Source organism: Anguilla rostrata, chromosome 2, assembly GCF_018555375.3.
Source record: "Anguilla rostrata isolate EN2019 chromosome 2, ASM1855537v3, whole genome shotgun sequence".
In the NCBI taxonomy this organism is placed as follows: Eukaryota; Metazoa; Chordata; class Actinopteri; order Anguilliformes; family Anguillidae; genus Anguilla; species Anguilla rostrata.
In genome coordinates this window covers 18734877-18762724 of record NC_057934.1, presented here as the reverse complement: position 1 = coordinate 18762724, position 27848 = coordinate 18734877, and the positions used below count along the sequence as shown (strand labels likewise).

At 42.0% G+C, this 27848-nt stretch overlaps 1 protein-coding gene across 1 annotated transcript in view; it reads left to right on the top strand.

Moving 5' to 3' along the window:
- The window catches only part of LOC135247499 (melanopsin-A-like), a 36734-nt gene extending 9539 nt beyond the window's left edge, over window positions 1–27195 (top strand). The window contains exons 3-12 of the mRNA XM_064321003.1: window positions 6644–6786; window positions 7791–7924; window positions 11895–12098; window positions 13079–13250; window positions 13722–13883; window positions 14996–15103; window positions 15781–15961; window positions 17339–17503; window positions 20389–20457; window positions 22509–27195. Of these exons, the coding sequence (XP_064177073.1) occupies window positions 6644–6786; window positions 7791–7924; window positions 11895–12098; window positions 13079–13250; window positions 13722–13883; window positions 14996–15103; window positions 15781–15961; window positions 17339–17503; window positions 20389–20457; window positions 22509–22730 (1560 nt within the window). The 3' untranslated portion in view covers window positions 22731–27195. The remainder of the gene's footprint in view (window positions 1–6643; window positions 6787–7790; window positions 7925–11894; window positions 12099–13078; window positions 13251–13721; window positions 13884–14995; window positions 15104–15780; window positions 15962–17338; window positions 17504–20388; window positions 20458–22508) is intronic.
- The last annotated feature ends 653 nt before the right edge of the window (window positions 27196–27848 follow it).

Genomic DNA, 27848 nt, shown 5'->3' with positions numbered 1-27848 from the left:
ACCATGTTTCACAGCTGAGGTGGCATGCATTGGATCATGAGCAGTTCCTTTCTTTCCTCCCTTCACTTTGGTACAGGTTAATGTTGGTTTAATCTGTCCTTAAGACTTTGTTCCAGAACTGTGAAGTTTTTTTTTGTTTTTTTTTCTTGTTCTGTTCTTGAGGCTTACCAAGTGGTTTGCATCTTGTGGTGAACCCCTCTGAGGTTATGCTGGTGTAGTCTTCGCTTTATGGTAGTCTTTGTAACAGCTATGCCTACATCCTGGAGAGTGTTCTTGATCGGGTCAACAGTTGAAAACAGCTGAATAGAAAGCATTCTCCAGTCATCCACAACAGTGGTCTTCCATAGTCTGCCAGGTTGTTTGTTATTGCTGAGCTCACAAACAAGTAAAGCAAGTGTATGCTTGCTTCAGTGTGCCCAACAGTTGATTTTGACAGATCCAATGTTTTGGCTATGTCTCTGATTAATTTATTCTGATTACTCAGCTTCATGATGGCCTTGCTTTACTGGCATTGATGCTTCTTTGGTCCTCATGTTGAGAGACAACAAATGCAAATGTCTCACCTCGAATCAACTCTAGACCTTTTGTTAGCTTTTTGTGCATGAACTAATGACACAAAGACACACAGCTGGCCAAGTAAAAAAAGAAAAATTACCAGCCAATTATCCAACTATTTTTGTCCCCTAAAATGGAGGGCCCGTGAATAAAAAGGGCTGTAATTCCTACAAGGATCACCAGATAGCCATGTAAATACCATCAGATGAAAGCTGGCTGTATGCACTCCGTATTCATTGTTTTCATTATAAATCAAAAGTGCTGGAGAACAGAGCCAAAGCTACAACAACCGTGTCGCTGTCAACGGACTGCCTTGTAGCTCACTTGCCTACTTTCGATGTCTGCCTTTTCTGACATTTTCAAGCAGCCATCATTTCGATTATTGGGTCCAAAGAGAGGAAACAAATGAAAAAAACAACAAATTCAATAAGAAAAAAGACAAGAGCAACCATTTCTTATCAGCCACAATGTAAAAACCTCCGGAACATGATTTTAGCTGGAAGGAAAGCAAACTAGACCCTCAAGGTTGCTTGGAAATAGAATGATTTACATAGGCTTGCCCATCTGCATTTATACACTGTATATGTATTACAGTATATCAAGCCAACATTAACAGATGGGATACTTTATGCACTAATAATGAAAAGACCTGAAATATAATGCTTTTTTGACAGTGAACATTCTCTATGTAGCTTTGCATAATACATAAGAAAATCTGAAATACAAACATACACTTTCTAATCAGCACCCAGTAATTTCCACTGGGAACACATTGGTGAAGACCTTGAGTCTGCCTATGTGCTTTGACATCACAGCTTCTCACGTGATTTGCTGCTTTGAAGCATGTATTGTAGCCTTATAAAAAAAAAATGGAGGGAGAGCCTCTGGTCTTGGAGCAGGGAAACTCTTTGGTTATTCCTTTTCCCACCAATCTCTGAAACAGATGATCCTCCTAATGCCATTTCATTTTAAACTCTTATCTCTATTTCAGCCAGGCTTGGATACTTTGGGCATCTGGACCGAGATTATACTGATTAGACGTCTCCTGTCTCCTTGGGTTCTATATATACCACCATGCACTATTTTTCAATTGCGTCTTTTAGTTTTCAGGGACACCCAAAAATTAAATATACCCAGAGTGTCATGGTTCTGTGTTTTCCTGCCTGTGTTTCTTTTGTTGGGCCGCCAGATGGCGGCACTTCTGTTTTGTGTCCTGCTCCCCCCTGTTAATTGTATTATTGTTTTCCATTGTTTTCCATTGTTTTCCTCGTTATTCTATCATTGTTCCCACCTGTGTCTTGTTATCCCCTCCTTTTCTGGTTTGATTGTTTTTTGAGTTCACCTGTGCCTTGTTACCCCCTGTCTATTTAAGTTCTTTGTCCCCTTGACTCGGGTGCTGGTTCCTTGTGTTTGTTTCCTACTTGTGTTCATTTCTGAATGTATGTATTCTGCCCGCTTCGGTCCTGCTTGTGCGTTGTGTGTTTCTGACTTTGTTTCTGCCTGCATTCCTGCTTGTGTGTATTCTGTCCTGCCTGTATTCTGCCCTGCCTGTGTTCTGTTTTGTTTTTTTTTAGGTTCTTAAGAATCTTTTTGTGTTTATGGTTTTGCCGCTCGTGGCCCTTTGTTTGTTCCCTGTTTATTTAGTAAAGTCTTTGTTTGAATTTCCCTTTTGGAGTCTCCTGTGTTTTTTTTACTCTGCGCCTGGGTCCAACCCCTCGAACCCCTGACACAGAGTGCTATCTATCCAACCAGATAGTTTCTCTGAGATTTGATGAGTATTCTAGATATCTGCTGCAGCTCATCATGATACATCAGACCTCAATGGGCAAATGTGTGTGGTGCTCAATGTGACAAAAAAATATTTTTGAAAAACTCAACAGCAATGTCTCTTTCCAAATATTTTGCCACAGTTACTCATGAACACTCACAGACGTAGTTGTGGAGGTACACTGAAGTACACCAGCTGTGTTTTTCCAACCAAAGCACACTGGTATTCTGTGGCACTATGTCAACATTGTTAAAATGTTGAAACAAGGTTTTAAAACAACGTTGACACTGCGACCCTGAAGACTGGTTTGCATTGGGTGAGACTGCATGGATATGCACAGTTGCCATACTTTGGTAGTTTGAAACCATTTGAATTAAAATAAGCATGATAACCGAAGCAATTTCAAAATTTGAATAGGCAAGAATGAATTTATATAATTAACCATTTTTATTTACCATAACCATAATTATTTATGAAAAATAATTTTTATGACTATGAAATATATTTTCAATATTAAAATTTTCAAAAATAAATTTAATGATAAATAGGCATTTCATTAATGGAAAGTAGCATAACTAACCTACATGAAATGCAATGAATAGGCAACAAATGATAGGCGGTCATTGTATAGTCTCAGTACATAGTGAACTTAAAGTTGTGGAATTAGAAAAACATATTTATACATAGTTGATGAAAAAGTAGTTGCATATGGTGGGGGAGGTTCAGTAGTCCTAGCTTAATATAAAACACTCATGTAAAAGTTGGCACTCCAGACTGTCCATTTTGGTTAGAAATAGGCCAATAGCACCAATATATGCCTATGTTTACGTCATAGTGGGTGACACACTGGCACTCAGCAGTTGCTGTCAATGAAGAGACTTCTGTCACCAACCAACCGATACTGCGTGATACATGGTGTATAAGTCCTGAACACTCCTGCCTCCCCTTGACTGGACATATGTGTGGAAGGGCTGTTTATTTTTATTTTTTATTTTGTGAATGATTGTGGTGTCCACAGATCACCAGTTCATGCTTTGGAGCCAGTACAAGCAGGTTGCCATCACGATGGGGGCAAGCTATTTGAAGGTGCTTCCTGCATACTGTAATGTCTCTGTAATGGGTGTATATTATAGCCTTAAACAGAGGGTGACCCACAGCCAGTATTGACCTGTCATGTATTGACCAGATTTTGTTCGTCATGATTCTCCATTAAGGCTGATCCTGCCGTTCAGTTGCAGCAGTTGTATGGGCCTTTGTGTTTACTGCTGAAACTAGTGCATTTCACCCTTTTGTTGTTTTAGGTGCATAGCCTTGTGGGTAGGCAGTGGAATGTCTTGCTGGCGCTAAGAGCACATTTGGCTAATCTATGCTGGAGATGCAAAAGGTGCAGTCCACTGAAATTCAGACTTCTTCCATACAGAAAACAGCCACAGAAAATGTATGCATATCAAGCCACCATTACAACCATCCATTTATGACACTCAGGCCTATTGTAATTTCTTCTTGGTTCTCTATGACTTCTTCCTTCATATTGCTAAATCTGGGAGCATAACAAGGGCAGGGAGGCGGAAGCATGTGAAGAAAGCAAGCAGGTAGTCAGAGGGCCATAGTTTTATCACCAATAAATGATATTCTGTGAACAACCCTAACATGCTTCGCTAATAACGGCAGGATTAATGAAAGAAAAAAAATGTTCTCTGTTGGAAAACAAGGATTATAAACACTAATTCTCTACTGCCTTTATTTATAATCAGTTCAACAGAATGTTTGAACTCAATTGGAATTTGTTGAAAGGAGCCAGTTATGTAAACGCGGTGACTTTGGCCTTTAAGCAGCATGTAGTCATGCATGCAGGCAGTGCACAGAACATCAGGATATAAGTAGAATTAGGTCAGCGGTTTAAACCTATTGGAGAATGTACATTATGTTATCTGGGTCACATATAGACGCCACATCCTGTGGAGTTTAGCTGCTAACTGCATGTCTGTAATGCACTGTGCTGGGTGCCATGATGGATCAAATCCAAAAAAGAAAAACTGGCCCAGTGGTTTAAAATCCCTGCTTGATTTTACCTGTTGAATTAGGAATGACAAGGAGTCCTGGTAATGTTGGTTTCACCTGGTAAATTACCTATATAAGTGATCTGAGACCGCATGTAAGGTGTATTGTAAGGTGTGCACAGATGCACTAAAGTCCACACAGGTGATCTCAGACCAGATTTAAGGTGTAGGTGAAATTATACCAGGGATGAGGTGTTTCCAGGTGAATATATAGATATAACGTGAACAGTGTGAACTTGTTGAATAGTATATGCAGGTCATCTCAGTTCTGATGAATGGTGTACAGCTGGGAGTCTACCTAAGTAGGAGTGGACACTTTGTCCAGGTAAACACTTTGGAAGCAAGCCTCTGAGTATTACTGTACCTTCTGTGCCCCATTGATTAGTATTGGAAATGTTTAAATGGCTGATGGCTATAAAGGCCTGTTTATTCAAATTTTGTGTCCCATACCTAAATACAGTTCCAAAATTCAATACCAGCCAATGTGTCGGAGGTTACAGTTTAATTTCAAAATACATCTCAATCATGTAAAATATAATGAGCATACTTAACAACAAAAAGTAAAATTTATACCAATAGACTATAGACACTTGTGAGTTGTGACAAAGTCGGTTTGTTTACAGGGTAGACAGTGCCCTCTTTTTACTACTCACCCTGTAAAATACCCTTGTGGTTAGCACGCATTGCTGTCATGTCACAAAGAATGTGCAATGTCCAATATGGAGGGGAAAAGGGCTCAGCGGTGTCTTGGAAGTAATTCCTTAGCTGCAGAGCATGGTGTCCTGAGTAGGCTAAGTCACAGCCTTAACCACAGTTACATTTTTCCACCTTTCCACAAAGCCCTCTGTGGCATCGATAAAAGCTTTATCTTTAGCTCTGTGTGGTGTTCAAACTCAGTTCATCCGACAATCAGTTTTTTTTTCTTTTTAACTGGGATGCCTCCTGACAGATATATTGGACATGAGATGAGACTTGGGAGCAGATGTAAAGCCCCCCTCTGACCCCTCTGCTAATCCCTCTTTCCTGCTGTCATTAAGTGGCCTTGTCTCCCACATCCCTCACTAGGGAGGGAACACTGAGGCCTGTTTTCTTCTTTTTCGTACTGTAAGGTTTATTATACTTTCAGTCGATGGGACTTCCATACTGTTTCAGTCCATTTTCATACTGTAAGGTTTATTATACTTCCAATCGATGGGACTTCCTTATGAGATTGTATTGACTTCTGTATTCATATCTGCCTCTACATCAAACTGTTCTTTTTCAACCATTTATAGAAATTATTTATTGCCTCAAAGAAGTTATGTCAGAGACACAGAAGCACAGAAGAATGTTCTGGGCATGTTGCATGAAAATATACTGGTGGGCGGTGGGAAACATTTTACAATAGGGTCACATGAATTGGCATTAACTAATTTAGTTGTTAACATGAATTAATCATGTACAAATATATTAATATTACATTACATTACAGGCATTTAGCAGACGCTCTTATCCAGAGCGACTTACACAACTTTTTACATAGCATTTTTACATTGTATCCATTTTATACAGCTGGATATATATACTGAAGCAATGCAGGTTAAGTACCTTGCTCAAGGGTACAACGGCAGTGTCCTTACCCGGGAATCGAACCTGCGACCTTTCGGTTACAAGCGCAGTTCCTTACCCACTGTGCCACACTCCGTCCTCCGCATAATATAATGTATTGTGCCTGATTTTTTTTCAAAATCTTGCTCTCTCTTGCTTGTTTCTCCAAACCTTAAATAACCTATTGTATGGTTTGTGTTTTTAACATTTATGAGTGTTTATGATATAAGCCATGCTTATATGTCAAACACAACTACTAGAGGGGGTCAGAAAATAAAAATCCTGCCTTGTGTTTCCTCCACCCATGCCAGTTGATTTAATTATTTAGTTCTACTTCCTTACCTAATTAGCAAATCCAGGTGATTGAAATGAAAATCTGGGGAAGACTTTAATTTTGTGAACCAGGATTTTTCAGCTCTGCTAACCTCCCAGATGAAATTAACAGTGGCTATCCTTTTATAAACTGGAATAATAAAACGTAATAATATTCCAAGACAATTTCTGCACTGCTTCTTGTGACTTATAAATAATCTTTAAGGAACATTATGAAAACTAGATAAATGTACATGCTAGACTTTATCCTAATATTTTTGAAATGTACTATGAACCAAAAATAGTTAGCTGGGTCTGTTCTGTCATCATGTTTCATGTAAATCCACTTGTCTCTCTGCAGGTGGCGATGGTGCAAGAGTCCCGCCACCCTTTCCCCACGGTGGATGTGCCAGACCACGCCCACTATATCATCGGCTCAGTCATTCTGGCTGTCGGCATCACCGGCATGGTGGGGAACTTCCTGGTCATGTATGCCTTCTGCAGGTACGGCCCCGTCCATCTGATGGCCTCAGGCCTTTCCAGTCACGCAAGACATGAAGGTATTACATGACATTATCCAACGGAAAAAGAGCTTGTGGTACATTAGGTCCTGAGCAGGGGCGTCAATAGTGGCACTCACTGTGAGCACATTTTGGGTTCAGTAGCTTGGACATCAAAGGACCAGGAATCCTCTGCAATGGGACATGTGTTTATGTCAGCCAGGGCTAACATATTTACCACCAGGTTCTACACAGTGACATGCCAGGTGTCCACATGCTACTAGTAGTAGTCAGCTGGAGATATATATCTACTTTAGAACCGTGTGGATCGTTAAAATTCAAAATTAGATGCTATTTTATGTAGAAAAGAGTCACTGGCTCCCAAATTTACTCACTGTTCAGTTTCATAGATGGATATTGAATAGAACTAGAGTGGTTTAGGTTAAGTAGTGTGGCCAGGCCAGCACTCTTTTTAGGGGTCTGCACTTGTGCCACACTCCCTTCATGCTAACGACAGGGTGGAATTCTCTGTAGGCCAGTCAGTAACTTATTCTCTGGCACGAAAGCTTTCTATCTTCTTGACACCTCCAATTCCCTGATATGCTCGATGACTTCAAGGCCTCCATACACAGACCATGTGACAGCCTGAAAAATGTGAAAAATGTTGTGTGAAAACAAATTTCAAGAGCATTGTGTAAAGTTCAGAGAATCTTAACTTGGACAACTTAGACAATTAATTGTAAAGTTTCACGTGTGTTTTTAGAAATGCTGCCGCTAAGCTACACTTGAAGAATGACATCAGTGTCAAAGTGCACTGCTTCAGAACAGATAGAGTATTCATGGTGGCCCAACTGACCCAGTGCAACTTGACTTCTTTTAAATGAAGTAATCTTTAAAATAAGTAAGCCAAAGTAAACATTCTACACAGTCCATCAGGATGAATTCATTAAAAAGGCTATAGCTGTCTCTCCCTCTCATTTTGTATTGTGTGTGTGTGTGCATGTACAGGAGCCGCAGTCTTAGGACGCCCGCTAACATGTTCATCATTAATCTGGCTGTCACGGACTTCCTCATGTGCATTACCCAGACGCCCATTTTCTTCATCACCAGCATGCACAAACGGTGGATCTTCAGTGAGAAAGGTACATTTCCAGTAGTCTAAAGTAAAAAATCTGAAGGATTGCAAAAATGGTGGGGTGGGTGGGGTTTCATATGTCTTACTCAGAGGAATGAACACAGGATGGATTTATTTATTTCATTATTTATTTTTAAAAGGTACTGTGTATGACTAAACCATTTAGATTGGAAAGCAATGAAATGGAAAGAGACACAATGAGTGATCTAAGACAGATGTTTCGATTTTCACTAATGAGAAGAGCAGCCTGGTCAATTTGAAAAAATTAGCATGAGAATCACAGTTCACATCAAACCAACAGTTAACAAATGAACGGAGTGCGTCCATAATAACGTATGATTTGATTGAGCAGTCTTTTTTTTTTTTTAACTCTGGACTCAATATTCGATATCGTTATCTTTCGAAATCTTTCAAAGGTCAGATCTTTCAAAAAACTTGCTTTAGAGCAGTTTAATTAGTTTATGCTGTTACAAAATGTCTTCTGTAAACGGTATACATGCATCACGTAGACTGATTGTATAAAAACTGAATTTTGTGCAGAACTCCTCTTCCTCATCCCTTTTTTTCCCACCCTGAAGTGGTGACCAATCGATAGCGGAACCTGTAAGCCCTTCCACATCAAAGAAAAGATGCCATTTTGCCACCTTTCCAATTTGTCAGAGCGCTTTTCTCGCGTGCAGTGCTTTGAACTGCGGAAGTGGGATTAGCGGATAACACGAGGGCAGGCTGACCGATAAGGGCCTGGCGCTGTCCTTTCTTCGGGAACACTTGCTGATAACCGGGAAGCGCCCCGTCGAGGGCCGTCGCCGGAAATTAGCGAGGGCATTGACGCACGCGGCGCGCGGCCCGGGTGGAGGCCGGCGCCCGGCTTCAAAGACCACTCCCATCGCCGGCTTTCGCTCCGCGGCTAACGCGCACGTCTTCATCTCCCCCCCCCCCGGCCACGGGCGGAGGAGCCGCGATTCCGCTTCTTAAGCAGACGCCCGAAAGGAGCGCCATTGATCTCCTGCCTCAGCGCTCCCCAGAGCTCTGGGGAGCTCCGCCGAGCTTAAACGAAAAGGAGGCGAGAGGAGACGACTGATTGGTTGATTGATTGATTGATCGCAGCACTGATGGAGACAGGGGCAGTTCATTTCCCGTATGCGCTACAGACTGCCTGTTCGTAGTTTTTGAGCTCTATATAAAATCCGCACCGAAACTGGTGGAAGATGCAGTGACTGACCCTACACCACTAAAGACCAGGGTGCGCGGCCTTTCAGGAAAGACCTCGTAGGAACAGAGAATGTGACGTTTAGGGTGCCGTGTAGAATGTGGCTGTATACTGGCCTTTCTGAGGGACAGCGCTGCCTGCCTAGAGGATGGGGATTACCCTAATGCCTGCCATTGCTTAATGGTGAAAAATGACCCTCAGTACGGGGTCATAAACCAATGTGAATGTGAAAGTGGCGCGAGGGGTGAAAAATGGTGTTTCCAGGACAGAGATTAAAGTCCAGCTCGACATTTGGCTTTGCAGGCCACATAGCGAGGGTGCAGGGGAAGAGAAACCTTGTCAAAGGTGTACATTTAGGGCTAAAATAAAATGTTTTCCGATTATTCGATTTGACAGCTGGATCGTTGGGAACTCTTAGCTAAAGTCGTTTCGTTCGACCAGCTTTGGCTCAAACGCTGCCCCTTGTCGCTCTTTGCCCTCCTCATTTGTTTGAGTGCCGAAAAAGCCTTTGATCACCGCTGTAGCGCTTTCACAAAAAAAATCATCCATCCTCTTTTCCTAAACACGTTAGCTGCAGGTCGACAGAGTGGAGGGTCGGGTCAGGGTCGGGTTTTTTTTATTTTTTATTTTTTTTGGTTCTGGGTCGTTTGTCTTCCTCTCTAACACCTCGCAGTCCCACTTCAGAGTGTAATTCCACATTGTTAAAAACATACCTCCTTTTTTTTACTCTTTAATTGCTGGGGAGTGGATCTGTTGGTTCTGAGCCGAAAATGGCATGACCCAAATCCAGCCTGCAGAACATGTGAATGTCCCCGTGCGTTTCATTTTTCCCAATTGCAGGCCCTCTGGCACCAAATTCCAGCATTTAAAGTGATTATGAATTAGTTAAGGTGTTAAAAAAAAAAACCGTCTCCAATCTCTGATGGCCGTGGCTGAATGCGGTCACGGGGTCCAAAAATGGAAATGATGGAGTGTATTACGCGTTGTGCATAATGTACTTACTGTTCATTCAGTGCACTCAAAAAGACCTCAGCATTGTCTCAACTCCAATAAAGTTCTCGTTACTAATAAATGATTGCTATTTTAGCCCATACAAGGCTCAAATGAACTCTGAGTTAAATAAACTACCAGAGTTCATTTAACACTCAGTACTTTGCAGTTGGAAACAAAAACAGATACATAGATAAATGCATTTGGGGAAACAAATGAACTTGAGTAGATTTTGCCTGTCGGACGGCTAGAGTTAAACAGTTCATTATTAACACCTCCTAGCACAGTCTCCTTATTTCAGAAAGTTACCTGATTGTATGATCGTAGAACCGTACAAGATTCAGAAGTGGGCTGAGGAATTTGTTCCCTCTCCAGCAAAACCCCGGTACGACTAGCGCAAAAGAGCTGAATGAAGCCAGCAATGCGTGTGTGCCAGTGTGTGTGTGAGCCTTCGACAGGAACATCCAGCAGGGACCAGTCCTGGAATCTAATCAGCAGGGCCCTCCACAAGGCCAGAAGGGCTTGGATGTAAATTATGAAGCATTTCTGCACTTGCAGATATTTCATATCTGGTAGATGAAAGAAATGTATCTATTGATTTGGGCTGCATGCTCAGTTTGTCGTAGTACCAGAGTATCAAATCCCTTCCTCTACGCACGCTCTCAGTTTCCCTGTAATTATGAGGTGCCGTCAGGTGCTGTTGATCCAGGGGCATCTATTTTTTATGACGTGCATTAATTCTGTTTGTAGGGATCACCACAGGGCTTGTCTGTTCACATCAAAGAATGTTTGCTGTTTATACGTGGTTATACGTTATACGTTTATTTGTTTGAGCAGAAGAGTTGTGGGTAATTGATGATGTCAGACTACTAGGTTTAGAGAGGTGCAGATTAAGATAACTGAAAACATGTTCCTTATACTGTTTGAGAAACTAAAGTAAACTTGTGTTTCTGAAGTCTGAACACACTCCTACACTCATCCCCTTGGGCCCTTCACACTGGGGCAAATATGTTAACATAACGATCCAACTTCTATTTAAAGGGGGGAATTCTACCTCAAACAACATAGCTCATTTTAAAGTGTGGTATGTAATTGTGTTTTTGAACACTTTTGTTAATATTTCTTATGAGGGAATGTCAGCCACGCCTTTAATTTTGCCCAGCTTTATTATAACCAAATATTGCAAGTTGTGACTTTGTTTGAAATAACTCGCTATGAGTCACCAGTGCAAATCAGAGTTAATCAAATCATTGCATTAAACCCATGCGATTTTCCCCACTGAAGTGGCATTATCTTTTTATTAGGACTTTACAGTAAAATAAACTGAAATGAACAGATAAACCTGGATTTTCTTTCTTTGGTGGCTAGCCTGCTAGTAAGTAATGTTACCCTCTCTCCATCCAAGTATTAATGCCCAGCCTCTCCATTTGTATTCAGTAGGAATGGCAACCTGTGTCTGATGTTGTCTGACACCCACCCATTGACTATAAATGCCCGCCTGTTGTAGTCTTTAGTAAAGCAGGTACCTGGAGCATTCACAGTAATTTGGGGGCTATGTCTCTGCACTCACTACTGGTAGAGAGCTGGCTGAGAGCTCATTTTATTCAAGAGGACAGCCACTCTTGTACAAGTAAAAGTCTATTTCACGGTGCAATTCCCCTTTAAAGTTACAGTGTCATATAATTTGATTGTTGCACAGTGCTATTCCATTCTGATCCAGAATGGCCGTGTTCGAACTGCGTGCTGACCTGTCCTTCCCTCTGTCCTGTCCCGGCAGGCTGCGAGCTGTATGCATTCTGTGGCGCTCTTTTCGGGATCTGCTCCATGATCACCCTCACGGTCATCGCCCTGGACCGATACTTCGTGATCACGCGCCCGCTGGCCTCCATCGGGGTGATGTCACGGAGACGCGCCATGCTTATCCTGGCTGCCAGCTGGGTCTACTCCATGGGGTGGAGCCTGCCCCCTTTCTTTGGTTGGAGTGAGTGACAGCAAGGGGAGGGGTGGTAGAAGGGTACATGTCGTATACTGTCTATCACGATATTCCTTGTGACTTGGATGTTGTGGTGAAGGGGCGACATAGCTCAGGAGGTAAGACCGATTGTCTGGCAGTCGGAGGGTTGCCAGTTCAAACCCCACCCTGGGCGTGTCGAAGTGTCCTTGAGCAAGACACCTAACCCCTAACTGCTCTGGCGAATGAGAGGCATCAATTGTAAAGCGCTTTGGATAAAAGCGCTATATAAATGCAGTCCATTTACCATATGGGGACTACCAGCAGTACTCTGATGTGCATGCATTGGCTTTTTGCCAAAACGTCAGTTGTTCATTTTCTATCTTTAACTTTAGCTCTAACTTTTTACTCAGTTTGCTGTTGTAAAATAAATGTAAAATCATACAATACTATATAGCCAATGAATGCACACCGTGTTATCTAATTCTGCAAATTAAGAAAACATAGTTTAACATACATGGGCTGAATGAGCTGCCCAGGGTCTTTGTCCTGCTAAAGAGTTGGGTCTCAGTGTAGTGATGCACCCTATGCTCTGGCATTGATTCCACGGTGGGACATGATTGGGTGTAGCATCACCTAAGAAGGTAGGGTGCTGGCAGGGTTATCCTTGTCCTTGTAATTATGCAAAATAAGCAGCTCTTGTCATCTGCTTCACTGCCTATGCAACCGTTTATTTTTAAGAAATGGTTGTATTTCCATTGTTGATGGTGACTGATTTTTGGAAAATCAGGTCTCCACGCACTTCCATGAATCTGTTAAGGTACTTGTTTGGGATAAGCAGCTGGAACACATATTACAGCGGCCAGAAGAGTAATTTTGTCATGAATGCAGGTGGGAGAGATGTACACAAGAACCAATGTAAAGAGGGGTCGCAAAGACAGGAAGAAATCCTTATTGGTTGGTAAGAAACGAAGGGTTCTGAGTGTAGCGCCTTGTCTCCCATCCCACAGGTGCCTATGTCCCGGAGGGCCTGCTCACCTCCTGCTCCTGGGACTACATGACCTTCAGCCCCTCGGTGCGCGCCTACACCATGCTGCTGTTCACCTTCGTATTCTTCATCCCCCTCTTCATCATCATCTACTGCTACGTCTTCATCTTCCGCGCCATCCGCGACACGAACATGTGAGCTTCCGCCCCCCTTGAGCTGCAGTCATTTTATGGGCCCTTATGGCTTATGCATAATATTCATTCGTTACAGTAGTTTGTTAAAGTCTCTGTGTATGTGTTTTTCTCTCTCTGTTTCACTCTCTTGCTCCCTCTCTCTGTCTGTGTGTGTGTGTGTTTGCCTCTTTGTATTTGTGTGGTTATATGTTTATGTGTGTGTGTGTGCACGTGTTTGTCTCTTTGTGTATGTGTGGTTATATGTTTGTGTGTGTGTGCGTGTGTGTGTTTGCCTCTTTGTGTATGTGTGGTTATATGTTTGTGTGTGTGTGTGTGTGTGTGTGTGTGTTTGCCTGTGTGTATGTGTGGTTATATGTTTGTGTGTGTGTGTGTGTGTGTGTGTATGTGCACGTGTTTGTGTTTTTGTGTATGTGGTTATGTGTATGTGGTTATGTCTGTGTGTGTGTGTGTGTGTGTGTGTGTGTATTGCAGGGCGGTGGGTAAGATTACTGGGGACAACACCAAAGACTCAATTAAGAAATTCCACCGCATGAAGAACGAGTGGAAAATGGCGAAGATCGCCCTCATCGTCATCCTACTCTACGTCATATCCTGGTCCCCCTACTCCTGTGTTGCCCTGACAGCTTTCGCAGGGTAAAAATTTGTCATGTTTCCACAGCAACAATGTAGATCCTGCTGCCATAGTAACACTGTCTTTTCAGCATCATAACATTGTCTCTCACTGCAGTAGTATTTTACAACCGTGTTTCATTCATGGAGTTCTACTCTCATATATCGAAAGTAACGCTGCCACTTGCTGTCATAGTAAGTCATTACCACACTAACACTTTCTCTTACAGCTTGAATTTACGGTCTTTTGCTTAGTATAGTAAAACCTGTAGTAAAACAAAACCTATAGTAAAACATGTTGTACAGTATGTATCTGTTCCAGGATGTTACCTTGGAGCAAAGAGCTTCAATCTGCTTATCTGTGCAACCTGCAAAGTACTGTCATAGATAAAGATTGATAGACAGACAGATAGAAAGACAGATAGATCAGACAAATTAACCCCTCATTGGTGGTTGCCATGATATTGCAACAACATGTTGAGATGGTGTAAAGAAAATTTTCAGATTTCTGAATGACCTTTTCAGTAAATCACCTGGCGTGCAGAAGGTATGCAGTATCTGCAAATGCCTGTGTTTCTGTATGAGGTTAATAGCAGACCTGATTTATCTGTAGGCTCATCACCATTAAAGGGTAATAGTGTACATTTCACCCATTACTCTCAGGAGATTAATCTGTGCAATCCACTCTCCCTGATTTCCCCTTAGCGCACATACACATACAGCCTTGCCACTGAGAACCAGGTTAATGCACTGTGCATTCTGAGCCCTGTAGCGTGTGACACAAAAAAGTTTATTGCATGTGTATGTGTGTGTGCGTGTGCATGTGCATATGTGTATGTGTGTTATGAGGTTCTTCATAACAAGTATTTCATTTTATCATTATAAAATGCATTACAGTCAATTGCGCAACACTCTACCATGTATGAACTGCAGTTAAATTGTGTGTAGTTTTTATTAGTACTTTAGTGCTGTATGGTTCCATAATGTGTGCTTTGAAGTCAGAGCCAGAGAGCACAACTGAATGAAAATGTTTCCTGTTTTCTGTAAATCTCTCAATTTGTCTACATGCTTTATCTGTTCATCATTTAAATCCCCACCCCTGCTATCTATTATCTTTCTGTCCCTCTCTCCCTCAGATATGCTGATATGCTCACCCCTTACATGAACTCTGTACCAGCGGTGATAGCCAAGGCCTCAGCCATCCACAACCCCATAATCTACGCCATCACACACCCCAAATACAGGTAATGCATGCAGGATAGCACCTCGAATATAGTCACCACACACAGGGTGACGGTCCAGTTAACCCAAAATATGTAATTACTTATAATGTACACGGAATGGATGCCAAAATACTGACACGTTGCATGATGAAATGCTTCTGCAAAGTAAAGCACTCTCTGACACTCCTTCTATGCTGTCACCTGATAGGCTAATTCAATCTGGCATCTCCATTTCAGAGGTGACTGCTTTGACCCACAAAACACTGTGTAGCTCCAAGCTAATTTCCTTTCTGTTAAGTGGTGCACAAATTGTGTGGCCTCATTGACCTTCTGTATCCCCGGTGACACCACAAGGTTCTGGGTTAATGCCCAGCCATGCCATGCTGGTGCCATTAAGATTTCATGGTTATAGTTTGTAGCAGGCTTTTTGGCAGCAACAGTGGGTCCAGAATATTAATGAGCCATGCCCTGGCCCTCTTTGTGTGTGTGTGTGTGTGTGTGTGAAAGATGTGTGTGTGTGTGTGTGTGTGTGTGATGTGTGTGCATGTGTACATATCTTTTATGTGTTTCCATGCCATATCATATGAAACAGATCTTCTAACCAGTCTCTCTCTCTCTCTCTCTCTCTCTCTCTCTCTCTCTCTCTCTCTCTCTATCTCTCTATCCCTCACTCTCTCTCTCTCTCTCCCCCCCCTCAGGTCAGCCATTGCTAAGTACATCCCGTGTCTGGGCGTGATCCTGTGCGTGCCGAGCAGGGACCGCTTTGCCAGCAGCAGCTTCATGTCCACGCGCCGCTTCACCGTCACCAGCCAGTGCTCTGAGAACAGCAACCAGCGCAGCGTCAAGCCCCGCCTCTCATCCGTCTCCGACAGCGAGTCTGTACGTGGGCGTGGCTGACGGCCCATAAATTCATTTATTGTGTTCCCTTGAGGAAAATCGGTCTAGCGTCGCAAAACAAACACAGGCATTACAATTACTGCAATACATCACAGTACAGCATAGCGTATTAGCAACATCAGAGGGTGATGAACAGCCTCTGTACATGTGATATATTTTACAGTACATGTAATTACCGCTCATATTTTGGGTGTGACCCTGCAGCCTGTGTGTACTGGACTGTGTATGGTGACTATATTTATGGTGCTATCCTGTGTACATTACCTGTATTTGGGGTGTGTGATCTCATAGATTATGGGGTTGTACAGAGTTCATGTAAGGGGTGAGCATATCAACATATCTGAGGGAATGAGGGACAGAAAGAAAGATAGCAGGGGAGGGGATTTAAATGATGAACAGATAAAGCATGTACTGTATACTGTATGGACAGATTTACAGAAAACAGGAAACATTTTCATTCAATTGTTTTCTCTGGCTCTGACTTCAAAGCACACATTATGGAACCATACAGTACTGAAGTACTAATAAACACTACACACACTTTAACTGCAGTTTATACATGGTAGAGCAGCCAACCCTGGTCCTGGAGAGTTCCATGGTCTGCTGGTTTTCATAGTGACTCTGCACTTCATGAATCAATTAGAGCAGTTGATTACACAGTTAACTCAACTAACCTGGTGTCTTGGGTCTCAATTGGGTGCTAATTTTAAGGTGAAAACAAAAACCAGCAGACCCTGTAGCTCTCCAGGACCAGGGTTGGAGACCACCGTGGTAGAGTATCATGTAATTGACTGTAATGATAATATGGAATACTTGTAATATACCATAGCATAACACACTCACATACACATACGCACACGCGCACACACACACACACACACTCATCAGGACTGTCTGTCCATTTTCCTCTGTGTCCTGATGTTTGCTTTCCTTCGTCCAATGAGGGAAGAATTTAGTCAGCAGGATTTTCCTCTGTCTCAATTTTCACCATAGGATCTTTTGGTGAGCTGGATGCCTACAGTGTTCTGTGCCAGCTGTGTATGAATTGTCCTTCCATATTTAATGCAATGAATACACTCTTCTGACCTGCTCCTCGATTACAAGGTTTTTTCCCTAATTGGGAAAAATGAAATAAATGAGGAATAAGTATTTTGAAACATAATCCCAGCTATTACGAGCAGAAAAGGAGTATTTTTATTTTTTTTCCCTCTATCTCATTGAACAAAGGCATCAAGTGTGAATACACCTAAAGTGGAAGGCGTAACAAGAACACAAAATGGCGCCCGAAAGGTGAAGCGGGACGTAATGCATGCCGCAGCGATGCTTCTGGTTGGACTTGGCACTCGATCTCTGTTTCAGGGCTGGACGGACACGGAGGCGGAACTCTCCAGCATGGGGTCGCACCCCGCCAGCCGGCAGGTCTCCAGCGACACCCGGAAGTACACGCAGGAGATGCCCCAGTGCAAGCCCGCCAACTCTCTCAAGGCCAAGATGAAGGGCCGGGAGCTGGGGATCTGCGAGAAGGTAATGGACGCTAGCTCCACCTCCCGGCATGAATGGGCGGGGCATAGGTGGCGTGTAGGAGGAGCCAGAATTGGTCTCTGTGACCAAAGGGGAAAGATTTGGAGGTGAGGAAATACAGAAGCGGATGGAACAGGTGGGGCAAAGCAAGGGTGTGTGGTAAAATATCTGAGAAGCATCTGATGGATGTCTTGTACAGTAAAATACATTTTCAAAAAGCACTAGTTTTCTAAGTGAATAATTGAAGCCTATATTAATCTTTAAGCAGGCCTTCAACCAAGTGCTGCAGCAAAAACTTTGATAGAAACAGTCGGATTTCAATCCTCCTGTTTCAGGAAGCAGGATTACTGAGTTAACTAGAATATGCGCTGAGTAAAATCCCGACAAACTCTTTTTTACTTCAGTCCTTTTTCCAGATTTGGGAAGGCTCCAGGTTTTACTCAGTGTAGTTATCCTGCTAACTGAGTAATCCTGCTTCACAAAACAGGGCACTGCTTTGTGAAATACCCCCCTGAACTCGAGCAAAAATAAACAATCTTAGGTACATTGTGGCACAGTTACAGATGAACTGGCTCATTCAGGAAGAGATTTTCAAATTTCACTCCTTAGGCCCTTGAACATTCGACAGGGAACTGGCTTCCAAAATGAATTAATTCTTGTTTCCCAAGGGAACAAAACCTGGGAAATAACATTGTGTTATTAGCAGTCACAAGGTGTAACTTTGAACTGTGCACTGCCAGAAATAAGGAACACCAATATTTATTGTTTTTATCCCTCTGGAAGGCAAGAGCACTTATCGCACAACCTAGCAACATTAACCTTTATGAAAACTTTTTCTTTTAAAATATATATTAAAGGACTCTCAACATGTAGTCATGATTTAAATCCATATTTGCAGTGTTGCTTTAGTGTGCACATACTGCAAATAAAAGTGTGTAATGCACTAAAACTTTCTTTGACTAAACAGCAAAGGACTGTGCAGTTTGAAGCCATCCATGCAACCTCAAACAATCTTGGATATCTGTTCCAAGCTCCTGTGTGTGGAGGCAGCGTATTTCCATGTGTCACTAAAATACACATTTAACAGATAAAGATTTATTTTTTCTTGCAAGGTCAGAATCCCTTATTTTTAGCATGCATTAACTCAACAGAAAATGTCCTGCATTATGAATGGTTGATATGCAAAAATATACACTGCCCTAGATGAGAACATATGCTAAGCAAATTAATAATTATAATGAGTGCGGGGAATATTTTTCCCTCGCAAAACAAATATTTCTTTGTCATGCTTCCTTCGTGCTAATCTGACAATCGCTGCTCCCAGAGACGTTCTGCTTCCTGCTTTGATCTGGCAACCCGGGAGACGAAAGTGATCTTGTCAATGAGGTTCATTGATAGAACCTCCGCACAGCCTGCTTGCGCTGCGGTGGGACTGAGAGAATGTGCGTGTGGTTTTAAATCACCATTACTTTCTGGGGGCATTATCACTCGAGCAATCTAAGGAACCCGGCCTATTAGCGTTGGACTGCTGCTCCTGGTCCATATAATTAAATTCTTCTGAATTATTTCCACTGTCATCGTCAATTCCCCTTGCAATTTTTTTTTTTGTGTGCTGGGGAAACCGGGCCATTAAATATTTTTGAATGATGCTGAACATACGTGGGAAGCCATCTGCAAGATTATTTATGGTCTGGGGGACTCCAGTATTTCTTGTTGCCATCCAACTGTTTTCCATTTGCCAGTCCTCTCAATTAATGAATGCTCTTTTGTTGTGCCATGAGCACTTCAGGCTAGCCTGGAGACTGTGGCTCGTTCAGGCCCCCGTGTTTTTTTGGCTGTGCTGCACGGTCGAGGCGCACTAGCGCTGTCACGATGTGATCATGAGAAGCGTCACAAGGCGAAAGAACCCTCCCGATTGGCACCGGACAAACAGGGAACAGCAGGAACAACGGGATCAGGAACAAAATGTTATGTCTTGCTGGGTACTTGACCCCCCCACACACACACACCAATAAAGTACCAGCTCACAATAGCAGCACTGAAGTTCCAGGTCAGTATGGGGGCCAGGTTCGGAGAGGACGGAATACGAGAGGGCCAGACGAGGGAGGGAGGCAGAGAGAGAGAGAGAGAGAGCGTGAGGGAGAGAGAGAAGAGAGACTCCATTATTGTGCGATTATAGTGAGGTTTAATTCTTTCCTGGACTAATCTGGTATGATCTTTGAGATAATCCCTGAACACACTTCTTTCACTGCGGGATTGCGCTGGTGGCCACCACCAAGTACCGGCGATGAAAACTCCCCCCTTCACCTCGAACCTGGGTACCATGTCCACGTTTGAGGGAGCTCACTGTTTCTCCTGACAAATAACGTATCATTAATACGCAATTCAAATGGAGAGCCTGTCTCTGGAAACTCTTCCCAGAACATCTGCCCTACTCTGTTTTCTGGGAGAGAGAGACCACAACTTAAAGCAATGTTCAGGGTTTATATCTGCTCTGATGTCCCTTTCAGCCATCTAGTGGTGAAACGGGGTACTGTCCTCCACTGTCTTCCACTCAGTCCCACTGTAAAAGGTGGTGACCAAGTTGTTCAGTGAATGAGTTTGCCAGAGAGCCACTTACTGAGACAATGGGTCAGTGAGTCAGCCAGGTAGTGAGTGAGGCTTTGACACCATAATCTCAGAATGCAGAAATGATAACCACAACGTGGTCCTGGTGAATAATGGCACAAAACTAAAACTCCAAAAGGAGGATACAAAGTATTGATTCTGTTTTTGTGGTCTGACTTGGTTGCATGTGAAGCGAGAAGAGAAGCATTACTTGTGTGATCTCTGTGTCGCCGTGGGAACGCGGGAATGTTCTCTAACCTGACTGTGCCCCTCCCCAACAGGCCTCTACGGGCACATACGACATCTCTATGGCTGAAGTGGGCCAACTGAGTCATAGTTCACCTTTAATGGTAAGTACATCATTGGTGACCGGACTGAACTGGCCCATCAGTACTACCCTCTGTGTAATGGCATCTGATTTTAGTGCCCAGGGATATTTTGTCTAAAGCTTTCAATGCTTCCTTGTCTTGGCACTGGAGTTAGCCAGCTGAGCGTCCTTGAATGATGAAATCAGTTTTGCCGAACGAGTGAGTTGATAATGACAACAAACACATGATTTCATTATACATTCTGGACTTTCATGAGTATTTAATGAAATAAAAAGATTGCCGTTGGAAAAGTGACAAATAGCATCGCATGCCAATTAGAAGTGGTAGAAGTGTGAAGTTGGGGTGGATGTCACATGATTGCTGAGAGATTTACACTGCAATGCTCACATGCATTGAAAAAAAGGTCTGGCTTAATGATGGCTTCCAACAGACTATCTGCCTGACTTCTGAATTGATTTGTTTTTGATGCTAATCAAATGGACAGAATGCTTCCTGATCACTAATATGAATCAATCGCCAATCAATGTTTCATTCAAGCAGCTAGAAGATTGACAGCACATGGTGGGTCCAACCATCATGGTTCTCATTCTCTTCTGGTACTGGTTATTGGAAAATTGCATTCTAAATTGGAGCTAAGTAGTGAGTCATTTGACTTTCCACTGTAAGGTTGAGCGTGTCATGCATAAAACTGTAGGAATTATTGCGTTAATTGACCAGCCCAGACTGCAGGCCCTGTTGCAGGTGCAACACGAAAGGAAGAAACAAAGATAGGAGAGTATAAGAAAAAGGGATGGAAAGCAGAAAGGAGAGAGAGAAAGAGAGAGAGAGAAATTGCTTAGAAGACCTGTTTGATATGACATGGCATGGAAACACATATGTACACACACACACACACACACACACCACACACAGGGACAGGACCTGGCTCATTTACATTTTAGACTCAAAGCAGCGTCTCCTGCTGTTGCCAAAAAGCCTGCTATGGTATGACCATGAAATCATAGTTTGATGGCACTAGCATGGCATGGCTGAGGACTGACCCAGAACATTTTGGTGTCATGGATGATACAGCAGGGCAATGAGGCCAGGCGGATTGAGATCCATCCTTTGTTCATGCAATTGTCTGTACGCATGCTTTGTGTACAAACAACCTTAAAGTAGAACATTTGTTATTGAGTCTAAAGTAGTGGCTCAGCTGGGCCAATTGGCTAGAGACAAACTCCATTAATGGACTTTGGGAGTTTTCTCGTAATTGCAGGAATAGCATTACTGTCTTCACTAAAGCATTACAGTCTCAGAATGGCAAAGAGCATTACCATCTCAAAACAGCAGAGAGCATTACCATCTCAGAACAGCAGAGAGCATTACGTCTCAGGGCAGTAGAAAGCATTACCATTTCAGAACAGCAGAGAGCATTACCGTCTCTGGGCACCAGTGGATTCTAGAGTCTCAGGACAGTAGTTCAATTCAATTTTATTTGTATAGCGCTTTTTATAGAGACTCTGTCACAAAGTCCCTTCTTCAGTGGAAAAAAAAGCAAGCAATTGAGATTTTTTTTAAAACTCCCCAGTGGGAAGAAAAACACTCAAACAGTGGCAAGAAAAAACTCCCTGATCTGAAGAAATCACTAGAGAAATCTGGCTATATTATAGAGGGGGAGCCCATCTTCCACCGGTTGGCCCAGTGTAATAGTTAAGATAAAATGAATGGTAACAGAAATGCGATAGGGACCTAGCAGAGCAAATGCATTGAGCCTTATATATTCAGGGAAAATTTAGGTGTTAAATTTCAGGACAGCTATGACCATTGCCAAAAGCAGAGCAAATGCTCTTTCCACTGCCTTTCAATGCTCACGCTCACCTTGTTCGCTGACTGAATTCTTGAAGTGATTATTTTTCCTGTATTCAAGCTTTTGGACTGAAGTCAGAACAACAACATGCCCAGTCAGGATGTGAACTTAACAAATAACAGCGTCATAGCCTTTACAGCCTCACAACATCTCAGCAATGAGTAGGATACTGGACCACTCTGTTTTTTGATTGGGTCTTTTCTTCCTCTCTGGGTTTGACCAGGCTGATGAAGGGGTGGGGCTTAATGCAATCTCCGGGCAGATACCTTGCATCCTCGTCACCGCAGAGTCTAGCCCAGCCCTCTTGCCGCACAGATCAAGCAGCCATGGTTCCCGCTCCAAAACAACCAATGGGGAACTGGGGGCAAGGCCAGTCACCGTGGAGTCGCTGGGAGGCCAACAGGGTTCACTTCTCCCTTCCACGGGTCAGGTGGAAAACATCTGAAAAAGCCCACATCACCTTTTTGGCTCATACGGAGCTATACTTATTTATTTTTTTAAATATATGATTGTGCAAAGTTGTTAAGGGGCTGTAATCAGCATATACCTACTTCCACCTGATGACTCCAGCCACTACCTGTGTTGTGTCTTCTTGTGCTTTCCCTGTTCAATGTAATACTGAAAGACATTTGCACAGGTGCAGAAAAGGTGTGTTGCAAACCCCCCGTGGGGAAGCAACCGATAGGTTGGCGGTGAGTGGAATGCTGGTCCCGGCTGGACTTTGTGCATTTAGGAGGGTCAGACAGCAGGCCGTGTAAATTTTGAAATTTCCCTGGTACAGCTGGTCAGATTCTCAAATACCAGAGATGAGAGAGAGAGAGAGAGAGAGAGAGAGAGAGACCAAGAGAATGTGAGAGGGTGAGATTAATGTGACAGTTTATCTGTTACATTGCAGGAGTCTAGTAAAACTGCTTTCTCTGAGCATGACCTCCGGTCCTAACTTTAGGACAATAGATTTAAATAAGAAGGTCATACACTAGCCAGTGGCTCAGTAGCCACCATAAGCTGAGTATTCTTGCCTCCGCCCCCACCCCCAACTTTGGGCAGCTTTAATAGTTCTTGACCAAAAAGAGTAAATAGGTTTATTATTTGTACTCGACTGCAGTCACATTAGCATATTTTGCATATGCATGTACGCCATTGCTTGCACTCAATTTAAAAATGAGGTCTCATGGTTACAGAGTTGACAAAAGGGCTGTTATGTCCAGATGTATAAAAATAGTCAAGAGTCGGTTGCTATTTAAACCCCCCCCCCCAGTATATAACTGCTATCTTCCCTCCACCCGGTCCTGGATGGCTGAAAGGCTAGAGCCATGCCTGTGCACATGACTGCCCCAGGACTTTCACTGTGTGTGTGTGTGTGTGGGGGGGGGGGGTACAGATTGAGACAGGCAGTGCATATTCCCCAGTTGATGCCTGTGAGCCAGGGATTGACCCCTGGATTTCAGGAGTGGCAATTTCAGGCTCATTATAACAATTCTGTTACAGTATCACCACTGCCACGCCCCCACGCCCCCCCCCCCCCACCCCCCACTCCCCAGAAAACCACTGGATTTCAACTTAGAGCTCCTGCTGCTGTCGCACCTCCTCTAATCCACACTTTTACCTGAAATGTTGTTTACCTATGAAAGTGATTACAAAGGTTATTTTATTGGGGCCGGGGAGTTTATTTTAATATTTGAATTTTAAATGTTTTATTTTTCTACTGTCATTTTTTTCCTTTGTGCGCAGGTGTGCGTGCGTGCGAGCATGCGTTGTTACATTCTTTATATCATTTTGTAGTGTATCCACGTGCAATCGTGCAGGGTGTGTATGAATGTAATATAAGATGAGCCCTCCTCACAGTGGTACAGTACAGCAACCCTGACCAATATGAATATAGTGATGGAAATTACATATTTTTGTACCTTATGTTTTGAAATATTATATTAAAATGTTTTTTTTTTTTTTTTGTGCGTTGTGCATGTGTAGAATGTCCTTTTGTAAAACGCAATATGATTTCTGTCCATGGCACCTTTTATGTCCTTTGGAATGTGATGTAGACAGTCGAAATGTACAAGATGTGCTTAGTGCTTGCGTAGTTTATACATGTTGTCAACTCTCTAATGTATTTCAGCTTCTGAAGCAGATAAGCAGAATGGGAAAAGGCTGGGCTTGCTGGAGAACAACTTGAATTGTCTTATTCCACTGTTGTATCATTATCATGTAAAACGTTTCTATATAATGTTTAAATTTTTTAATATGTTCTGCCGCCCGACAAGACAAACTTTAATTTACCTAGATGTTGGGACGCGGTTCATTATTTAAAGCTTCAAAGTTACATACATAGCTGTTACAGAGTTTCTTGGGACTTGCAATATGACTATAATAATTTAAAAAAAACTTGAATTGCCAAATTAAAATATGAATGGTCGAAATCCAAATAAAACCCCATTCCTTTCATTTCTAATGGAAAAGTAGTGGACAGCCCTGGTTATAGCCCACTTTGGTTGGGGGAAGAGGGCAATAACATTCTTTGGAGAGGCAAACATATTTTGGCCAGCAGCTTTTGTCTATTGTGTAAGCTGTCTACTAGTGTAAGCATTGACTATATTAATCTGGACCTGAGGAAGACAAAGGTCTGCACGTGTCATGAATCCCATATTGGTTTTTTATGAGAACATTTTTAAGAACAAAAGTTTTGTGAATGAGGCCCAATGAGAGGACATTATGCCAATTTTGTTTACTCCCGTTCCACAAACCTGGCGCCTTGATGGTTGAGGCCCAGATGGATGTATTATGCGGCAATACGGTGCCAAAACAAACCTTTGTCCATATTATGATGTCAGCTACATGTTTTTATACAAGACATTCTGAGGAACACCATACTAAACGAGAGTAATTACATACATTCTAATGAATCTTTAGTAAGTGCAAAATGATTAAAGAAATGATTTCTCGACCAAAGATATGTAAATAAAATGAACATTTGTGAGAACATAGCTTAGGAACAAAGATGTTTGCACAATAACCTTAGTTTTTTTATGCCCTGAGTGAAACCAGCTGTATTAAGTGAGAGGCCAGCCAGTGTGGAATGATCAATGCATCCCAATTAGCTTGACGCAATCATTTAAAATTCAGAAATGGCAGTACTTTTTCCAAAAAGACAGGGTTCAATTTAAGCACTACTCTAGGGGATCATAGGTCATCACAACAAAGAAAGTACAAAAATTTAATAAAGTGACAACACTACTGAATAAAGTGACTGTTACAACTAATCCAACATCAGCTACACATGCTTAAAAGAGCTATGTTATCGTTCTGCTTCATGATTGGCAAAATGCACTGACAGACAGCTAGAAAATGTTTAATGTACAACTTGTCCCATTTAAGCTAAACCCACGTAACTAAATTATGGTAGCTTGCTTGCTGTATAATAATCCATCCATCCATCCATTACCTAACCTGACAGGGTCGCGAGGGGTGCTGGAGCCTATCCCAGCGTGCATTGGGCAAGAGGCAGGAATACACCCTGGACAGGGTGTCAACCTATTGCAGGGCACACACACCATTCACTCACTTGCTCATACCTACAGGTATGGGCAATTTAGAGTCTCCAATTAGCCTACCTGCTTTTCTTTGGACTGTGGGAGGAAACCGGAGTACCCGTATTGCTTTACTGTAATTCAAGCAACCCAACCAGATTGCAGAATTATTTTTATTTATTTATTTATTTTAAATGTGTAAGTCAGATCAATTAATTTGTGGTTGGAATATCAGCTAATAAGCATAGACACTGCACGCATATATTACAAAAACTAAAATAGTACCCTCTGTTCTAACTGTACCAGTAAATATCCTGTTTTTATTGACAACCTCAAAAAGCTCTGCAGGTCCTTGGCATTGTTTTGTTGGCCATGGCCCAAAGCAAGCTTGCCTGTTAGCATGCTGCTAGCGTTAACGCCGCAAATATCTCATAAATCACACCACACCCTCTAGCCCAGCTACCAGCAATTTATTCTTCATCATAGCCTCCCCTACCAATCTTTTTTTGTCTTTGGCAATCAAAAGCGTGCATTGAACTTGAAGTACACTTTAAGATATCTGCCTATAGCGTGCATGCTGACAAGCATGCCAATATGATATTGGATACTAGAACTGCTGCATTGTTTAGGGAAAATGTTCCCTTTTATGTTATTTTACAGAATTGCCTTATTTTAACCAGGGGATGGCTTTTTCTACTTCTGTTAACGGCACTCCCCTGTTGAACGACTGAACTATTATTTAAATTTTGGGCAAAGCAAAAATTTGGAGGGGCAATGGAGTTTCTGATTATTTGGTTCAACATGCAGAAGATTATGGCATCTACAAAATCCTGTCAGGCTAAGAAAGACCATGCTTTTAGATTATAATTTAATATAAGAAAGCTTCAGCTAGTTCTCCTCTATGAAATCAAATCTAAATATTTCCATTTGAATGTCATTTTACACATTAGACATCAGTCTGTTTTTAATTGGAACTTCAAATGAAAGTTTTTGCATGTAATGTACAAAAAATTTTAGTCAGACACACTGAGAACATTCCATTGCCATATACTGTAAATCTACGATACCACAAATGACACAGTTCCTTGGAGCTGATTAACTTTCTTTTAACGTATTCGTCCCTGTTACAGACTAATTTTGACAACTTGTCAGATTGTATGCATAAATCCAGTGTCTACTGTTTGTGAAGCCAGGGTGGAAGTAGGGGAAGTAATTTCAACCGCATTCTGTAATATTTGTCATTTAATTCAGAGCCTTTGTTGCACACAATATGTCAAAGTGACTTCAGCTGCACAATTAGTCTATTACGCTGATGTAAGTTGTATTTTTATTTCAATCTTGGTGTAATTTAAAATCATGACCTGCCATTTTTTAAATAAAGGTAAGGAATTACTCATTTTGTCATTTTGGTTATTGTGTTGCTTTTCTGAACATACACACTGGTGTTCGAATAATCATTAACAAAGGAATTGATGTCCACATGGTCTTATCGTTACAAAGTTTTACAGGAGATGCAGCAATGTACGTTAAAATTATTGATCTTAAAACACATATTTTTTTGTCATAGCCTTTCAGGACAGCCACACTAATACCTAGATTAAGTACATAATGTGCTAAGTACATAAGGTTCATAGTCTGTATGTGCAATGCCCTCCAAAATTATTCACATTCTTGAGAAAGATGAGTAAATTAGTATGAGTAAATTAACAATAGAAGTAATGGGCTCTATAATATGGTTAAAAAAAAGGTAAATTATAGTCTTTAATACTGAAACAATATCATAGAGAAAAGATTTTGCTTGAAATGTATTCAAATGTATCACAATTATTCACACCCATTTTCAGTACTTTATGTACCCTCCTACATTGTGTGTGTGTGTGTGTGTGTGTGTGTAAAAATATTTCAGCTTGTTTAAATATGTAATATGCTTTCTAATTTAAAATTCATAAATATGGATGTCAAGGCAATTAGAATGTGTGTCAAATTGTTAACAGTTCATATGTGCATATGTCCTATTTATAAATAAATTTGTCAAGCCA